Source organism: Alosa pseudoharengus, unplaced genomic scaffold (assembly GCF_046254945.1).
Source record: "Alosa pseudoharengus isolate Yale_2024_CS ecotype anadromous, Long Island Sound unplaced genomic scaffold, YU_APseudo_1.1 YU_APseudo_1.1_scf_24, whole genome shotgun sequence".
Taxonomy (NCBI): domain Eukaryota; kingdom Metazoa; phylum Chordata; class Actinopteri; order Clupeiformes; family Clupeidae; genus Alosa; species Alosa pseudoharengus.
This window is the reverse complement of record NW_027468689.1, coordinates 17,322,206-17,329,705: the sequence shown is the minus strand read 5'-3', so window position 1 is coordinate 17,329,705 and position 7,500 is coordinate 17,322,206. Positions and strand designations below refer to the sequence as shown.

Here is a 7,500-nt window from a genome sequence, read left to right as displayed (position 1 = left end):
GAAATTCTGAATTAACTTCCAACATAGAATATCGAAGAAGTATATGTTAATTTCTTTAGCATTTACTGTAAGTAGTTGTTACTGTGTGTTTGTCTACATTAATATTCAAGCGAGTGGATAAATGTACCGTAAGGCCTGCTTCTCCTTTTACACCAGGTCTTCCCTTAAAACACAGAAGAATACATACAAAGTGATCATGTACATGCATGTTCATGCTCTGTTTCATAATCAGGCCTCTTATGTGCTTGGAGCAACTTTTCTATTGGTACTAAGACAAGCATACAGTTATCAATGTAAGCATTTCAAAAACGAGGGTGACATCTACATTTATAGAAGTTACTGAAGTTACTGAACCCTTAGTAGGCCGTCTATACTATAGACTGGCATACGAGGTGTGAATGTTACATTTTCAATTAAATTTACTTTGCTTCAAGTATATAAATGTTATATGAGTATAACAAGCATTAGTCTTATAGTCACACCTTGTTGTTTTCTATAGAACTTACATTCGTTGCATATGTACATATTTACATATGTGTTATGAGGTACTGTACAACATATGTGCTTTTCGCTGTGTGTAATATGCTGTATGGAGCTACGAGTACATACTGATTCGCCAGGAGCACCAGCATCTCCCAAGTCTCCTTTAATGCCCTTAAGGCCTCTCTCCCCCGAAGAACCGCGATCCCCCTGAGTGGAGAGTGGAGAACATAGTATATTAAAAAGGACGTCCTTCAGGTAAAGGTCAGTAAGAAGCTACAGGGAGGGAGATCCTTGTGTACCTTTGGCCCTGCGAAGCCTTCTCCTGGGGGACCCCTCGGTCCTGTCCCCCCTGGGGATCCTTGGTCTCCCTGAGAACACCCACAAGAACAAGCAGGAGAGTCAATGTGTGTGTGTGTGTGTGTGTGTGTGTGTGTGTGTGGGTACGACAAAATAAATAAACAGCATAATGTATAACATACGTGTATTTGCACGTTTGCATGTGTTTATGTTTAGGTATAGTGTTCCGTACCTTTGGTCCCTGGAGACCGATTCCCTGGGGACCTGCAGGACCTGGAGGCCCAGGTCTTCCCTGGTTTCCCTGGAGACAAGAGAGAGAGAGAGAGAGAGAGAGAGAGAGAGAGAGAGAGGCACTGATAAGAGATCTGGCAAACCATCAAACATTAATGCCAATACAGGTTAAGAGAGGTGCTTTGGCAAACAAAAATAAATACTGGCGTACGCACAATATTTTTGTGTGTGTGTGTGTATATGTGTGTGTGTGACAACATACAACACCCGTCACTGTTCATTCTTTACTATAAGCCTTCTCCATCATCACCATTGCCCTCTGTAGAAGAGGCACTCCAAGGAGCTTAGCACTAGCGTCAGTCTGGTTATAATAACCATAGCAAGTGGTGGTGTTTAAACACATGTAGTAGCAGATGGTTTCTGTCTTTGCCTTACATTCTCTTACACAAAGACCTTTGCGTGCATGTGCATGTGTGTGTGTGTGTGTGTGTGTGTGTGTGTGTGTGTGTGTGTGTGTGTGTGTGTGTGTGTGTGTGTGTGAGTGTGTGTGTGTGTGTGTTCACTAACATGACAGCAGAGACATGAATGATGGCCTGTTAAAATGATATGCTCATTGGGGCAGCCTTTGAACATAAGATCCCAGCAGATCACTTCTGACATGTCATATGGCGTTTGATTTTACTGAATGAACTCCGCCACCTCTTTCAAGATCATCTGGGCCCGATCAGATTTTGCCCAGGACTAGATACTTATCTACTTCAATAGCACCAAATAAAAAAAGAACAGGACCATAACTCCATGGCTGTGAGCTCAACTTACTGTTAAAGTGTTCAAAGGAGAATAGCCTGATCATTTTAAAGCGGATGATTTTTGACTAGTTATAAGTGTTTTGATCAGATGCATATGAGAAATTATCGACTGATGATTCAAACTTTGTGGGATTCTGTAGGCTTTGAGTTGTCTTGAACGCAGTCACACGGCACTGTATTTAATTCAGCAACCACCGTGGTACAGCCAAAGTCCTATTAGGCAAGTCAGTCCCCCCACTCGACGGCTATCTTGCAAGGCACTTTGGGCAGTTATCGGGCAGCTATTTTCCTATTCAAGTGAATGAGGAAGGCAAACAGGAAGGGGCGGAATATGTGTAGGCTAGACAGCGACCATATTGGCGTTACTAAATAAACCCATCCATTTCTATGGAGGATTCTTTGAGTGCTGTCTCCTCATTAGAGGAGAAGTCTCTACAGTGTGGTATTATAAGAGAGCTTGCTAACCTCAGTGGATAACACGGAGCTTAGGGTGATTGACATTAAGTCAAAACTATTGTTTCTTCACATTTTGTCGCTGATGTTGAAAACGAAAAGTCTAACTTAAGTCTAATTTAACACAACATCTACTGTATTTCCTAATTTAATACCATGAACAAGATCTTAAGAGTGTCTGACATGCCACACGAAAGCTTTTAGTTCATGCACAAGACACTTTACTTGTTGCCTGACTTTGCACTTTGACCATCTTCTAAATAAAATCCAATACTGTATGTATGAAACAGAGAGATAGAGAATAAGAGAAAGAAGAATAGAGAAATAGAGACAGAGAGAGAGAGGGAGAGAGAGAGAGAGAGAGAGAGAGAGAGAGAGAGAGAGAGAGAGAGAGAGAGATGTGTGTTTCTGGACTTACTGGTGGTCCTTGCACCCCCTCTCCTGGCGGTCCAGGCAAGCCAGGCTGCCCTCTGAAGCCCACATCACCCTGATGACAAACATCTAATTAAGGAAATATGTCTTATAACTTGTCAAACATATGTCAAACATCTAATTAAGGAAATATGTCTTATAATTATAACACACACACACAACACACACACACACACACACATTTACAGAAACGACACAGATAGAGAGAATAATGAGACACATACAGCACTTAGCATATATAGAGAGAGTGTGTGTGAGAGAGAGAGAGAGTGAGTGAGTGAGTGAGAGAGAAAGAGAGAGACAGAGAGAGAGAGAGAAAGAGAGAGAGAGAGAATGTGTGAGAGAGAGAGTGAGTGAGTGAGTGAGTGAGTGAGTGAGAGAGAAAGAGAGAGACAGAGAGAGAGAGAGAGAGAGAGAGAGAGAGAGAGAGAGAGAGGTAACAACACCACACAAACACAAAAGTGTTGTTTGTACCTTTGGTCCAGGGAAGCCCAACCCTTCTGGGCCAGGTTCACCCTGAAGCCCGGGAAGACCAGGAGGGCCCTAAGGGAGACAGAACCACAACAAGAACTAACACAAGACCAAAGTCAAACCCAAGAACTAATTGCACTCTCTGACATCAAATTTCAACTGAAGACAAACAGCTGACTGACAGGCGTGTAAAGTAGAGTCTGGGTTTGTGGGCTTACCATAGGGCCCGGGTAGCCATCCCCTTTGGGTCCAAATGGACCTGCTGGACCAGGGTCTCCTCGGTCACCCTATAGGGAGGAAAAGGGTAAATTAAACAAATAACCAAACAAAATAAAATACTGATCGTCTCTTATTCGCTATCTTTGGCATACAGGTGCAGTAAACAGAGATTTGTGTCCTGAGATATAAATTGGAAGAAACATCAGATAATGACTTACTTTTGGACCAGGAAGTCCATAGCCAGTCTCTCCAATCGGGCCAGAAGGACCAGGTGGACCGAGATCACCCTAAGCATGTGCAATTGGTACCCCAGGTTCATTTAGATTCGATTGGTTTGAACTTTATTCATTGCAAATAGTAAAAGTACAATGAAATGCAATTTTGTGCAAACAGTGCAATAGAGAGTACTGTATAAGCACACAATCTAATATGTTTCAGTGTTTCCCTTATCAATAGCTCTGGTATATCACATGCATGCACATGTACACTTCTATGGTAATATGGAAGCTGGTTGATTGACTTACCTTTGGCCCAATTAATGCACGTCCTGGCAGACCAGGAAATCCCAGTCGTCCAGGTGTACCTGGCTCACCCTAAAAATCAGATTACAAGGTACTGGATGACACTAGGACTAAATGAGCAGCACCAACAGTTCAAACAGGGTGTTGTATGAGTCACTGCACAAGAAATGCAAGTTGCAACTGGAAAGAGTAGCTGTTCCATAAAAATGAACACATGAGGCTATTGCCTCTCACCTTTGGCCCCGAGGGTCCAGGCACGCCAGATGGGCCAGATAAACCCCTGACTCCCCGCTGGCCTTGGTCACCCTGGACAGAAGCAGAAAACAGCATAAACAGTGTACACGCAAACTAGCAGCTCATACTGGCATAACTACACTGGCACCACAACATCCCCGCCCACACAAAACAACACACAAACACAATACACACTCTGATACAAGTATAACTATAGCTAGTGGGTACAGGGCTGTGCAGTGAATAAGAGACATGCTAGTTAAAGATGCTAACACCCGTGAGTTTTAGCTTTCTTGCTAGCATGCCTGACTCCTGAAGCCAGTTTGAGTCTGGTGTGGGACTGTGCCTGTCTATATAATGCAGGTATTATATAGTATATGAATGAAGACATGAAGATAAAGATAGTGAAGTGAAGATATGTGTTTAAAGATTAAAATCACTTTACCTTCTCTCCCTGGGTGCCAACTCCTGGTGCCCCTTCAAGTCCCCTTAAACCTGTTGACCCTGTTTCTCCCTGATAAACACACCATATATTAACTAGCAGTTAATGCAACTACTTTATTTTTGTGGACAGCACCAGACACCATGTTAAAGAGAGTCATGTGTCATATGTACCTTCTGCCCAGGGGCTCCATCCTCTCCTGGAAGACCAGGTACCCCAGCAAACCCAGGAGACCCTGGTTCACCCTGAAGAAACACACACACACACACACACAAACACACAATTTACTCGAACATTTACAAATACATATTTACCTCATAGGATGGACCACACAAGGGCAAATCAAAAAATGCTGATATCTAATGTGACTGCGTTGACCTCTGATCTCTAGTCACCTTGCTCTGTCACCTTCTCCTCTCCAGACTCACCTTTGACCCCGACTCTCCTGCCCCTCTTTCCCCAGGCGATCCAACCTCCCCAGGCAAGCCCTGATCTCCCTGAAGAAGAAAGATGCCAAAGGCATACATGTAAGCACTAATGCATATATAGTGTACAGTATACGGTGTCCTTGAATTTCCCCTGGGGATCAATAAAGTATCTATCTATCTATCTATCTATCTATCTATCTATCTATCTAGAACAACATACCTTTGGTCCTGGAAACCCCTCCCCTTGTGGTCCACGGAGTCCTGGAGGCCCCCTCGGCCCTTCTGTACCCTATGGGATTTAAGCACAGGCAATCACATTGGCCTACTAAAATACACACATACACATCAGTAATCAATATGAAACAGCATGGTGCAAAAACAGAAAGAGTCTAAGCTCATGGTAACAGGACCTCATAATAAAAAAACTTTAAACAAGACATTTAATAATCTTTTATGGACTAAATTGTTATTGAAAATGAGAGGCAAGCGTGCACACACACACACACACACACACACACACAGACAAACACACACACACACACACACTGGATAATTCCTTTAGTACCTTTTCTCCTTGGATACCAGCACCTGGCTGGCCGAGTGGACCAGCAGGCCCAGGAGGCCCGAAATCACCCTGAGAATTGGGTACAAAGCCACATGCACGCAAACAAACACACACACACACACACACACACAAAGAGAAAGTTAGTTCCACAATCCATCATCACAATTCCTCCTAGCCTGAGGCTCACCATGTAGGAAGACAGGGAGTGCCAGCATAATGTAGGGGAACCACAATGCAAACACACATTTAGAGTTTTCAGTAATGGCATAAGCCACAATATCTGGATAACTGCAAAAACAAAGGACAAGAAGGAACATGATAGTATTACCCTGGAAATCCAGAGTTCTCGCAAGAGCACAATGGAATTGTCTCTACGAGACACTCTGGCAAAGAGCAATGATGCACGTTACTTTTTCCCCTTGCATTCCGGGGAACCAGCTAAACTGATGAAGACAGCGCTGCAACGTTGGAGGACAGTACACATTGGTCGTAGTGTTATCCGATTGCGTCGAAGTCCGAAATCATTCAGAGTAAACATGGTCTAGTGTTATCCAATTGCGTGCAGTGAGATTTTTAAATGTATGCTTGTTGCCGCCCCTCAAGTTGGGGCATTACATTGTTCTTTGCCAGACCCTTAATCTTTCTAGATTATCAGGGTCTGGATTTTCCAGGCTATGACAGTATGGAGATTCTGATCAAAATAAAAGACTATATCAACACTTAAGTGATTTTTTTTTGTCACTGGGAGATGCTAAGATCATTAGATGGCCTATTTGTGCTAGATTTGTGCTAAATCGGCATTGTCCATCCTGCAAGCACTTTGTCAGTGCATTCATGACAACATTTCTTTTTCTAGAACTGTATCAAACAAGCTTTTGTGTTGGCTAACTATACATGCCATACTAAGCTGTTCTGCTAGTATATTACACTAATTCTCCACTGACTGGCATTCTAAGGATCAAGAGGTGAAAAAGAAATGTTGACCTGATTATTGTTAGTGTTAACGCTCAGTGACAGACCAGAGCTGTTCTCAAGAGTGTATAGATGAGAAAGCCTCTTGTAACCTGGTGATAGGCCAGTCAACACTGTCCTCCTAACAACATGTACATGTATCTAAACATGCATGTTTTTAGTTTAGCTGTGAATATTGCTAGCATAGTTAGTGGTGTTTTAACACAACTCTTTCTGTCCCTAGAATAAACCTGATTTGACATCAAGGCTGATCTGGGAATGTCTATAGACTGTGCCTGTACCCTGTGAGGTTGGGAGAAAACGTAGAACTGTGTGTGTGTGTGTGTGGTGTGTGTGTGTGTGTGTGTGTGTGTGTGTGTGTGTGTGTGTTTGAGGATGCGGATGTCTGTGATTGCATGTACACATGTGTGTCTGTGTATGCATCTGAACAAGAAGACATGTGTTAAACTAGTAGAAACTATGTAAATAAATAGGTGTTTGAGTGTGCATGGGTGTGTTTTCATAACTCCTACTCACCTTATCTCCTTTGATGCCGATTCCGGGGCCTCCCCTAGGACCCCTGGACCCCTCTGGACCCCGTTCTCCCTGTAGACACACACAGACACACACACACACAAACACACACACACACACACACACACACACACACACACACACACACACACACAAACACACACACACACACACACACACACACACACACACACACACACAGACACACACAGGTCACTCCTTTTTATACACATTTCTATAGCACAAAGTCATTGGCAGCGTGAACTGTGTGGTTTCAAATACCAAATAGCGCCCCTTAATCATGGCTGAATATATAAATATACACATATATTCAGGCAGTAGCAGATGCTGGAGTGGTATGCCGCAATTACACACAAACTCACACACACAGGCACACATATTTGAAGATGAACATCTGTATGCACAGACA

The 7,500-nt window shown here is 43.1% G+C and overlaps 1 protein-coding gene and 1 long non-coding RNA gene across 4 annotated transcripts in view; one reads left to right on the top strand and one right to left on the bottom strand.

The window, feature by feature from the left end:
* LOC143142416 (uncharacterized) overlaps window positions 1-7,500 on the bottom strand; it is a 30,889-nt gene that overhangs the window by 4,102 nt on the left and 19,287 nt on the right. For both annotated transcript variants that reach the window (XM_076303277.1, XM_076303276.1), the window contains exons 15-30: window positions 7,074-7,142; window positions 5,586-5,654; window positions 5,241-5,309; window positions 5,021-5,089; window positions 4,766-4,837; window positions 4,596-4,664; window positions 4,151-4,222; window positions 3,920-3,988; window positions 3,614-3,682; window positions 3,395-3,463; window positions 3,180-3,248; window positions 2,692-2,760; window positions 1,013-1,081; window positions 783-851; window positions 610-690; window positions 128-163 (exon numbers count right to left, since the gene is read on the bottom strand). In XM_076303277.1, coding sequence (XP_076159392.1) covers window positions 128-163; window positions 610-690; window positions 783-851; window positions 1,013-1,081; window positions 2,692-2,760; window positions 3,180-3,248; window positions 3,395-3,463; window positions 3,614-3,682; window positions 3,920-3,988; window positions 4,151-4,222; window positions 4,596-4,664; window positions 4,766-4,837; window positions 5,021-5,089; window positions 5,241-5,309; window positions 5,586-5,654; window positions 7,074-7,142 — 1,089 coding nt within the window. The remainder of the gene's footprint in view (window positions 1-127; window positions 164-609; window positions 691-782; window positions 852-1,012; window positions 1,082-2,691; window positions 2,761-3,179; window positions 3,249-3,394; window positions 3,464-3,613; window positions 3,683-3,919; window positions 3,989-4,150; window positions 4,223-4,595; window positions 4,665-4,765; window positions 4,838-5,020; window positions 5,090-5,240; window positions 5,310-5,585; window positions 5,655-7,073; window positions 7,143-7,500) is intronic.
* Window positions 4,729-5,469, top strand: LOC143142417 (uncharacterized). Of its 2 annotated transcripts, none has more exons than XR_012990931.1 (3): window positions 4,729-4,803; window positions 5,056-5,119; window positions 5,231-5,469. It is a non-coding gene; the product is annotated as an uncharacterized LOC143142417 (long non-coding RNA). The 2 variants fall into 2 exon arrangements; XR_012990932.1 differs by having other exon boundaries at window positions 4,743-4,803; window positions 5,015-5,119.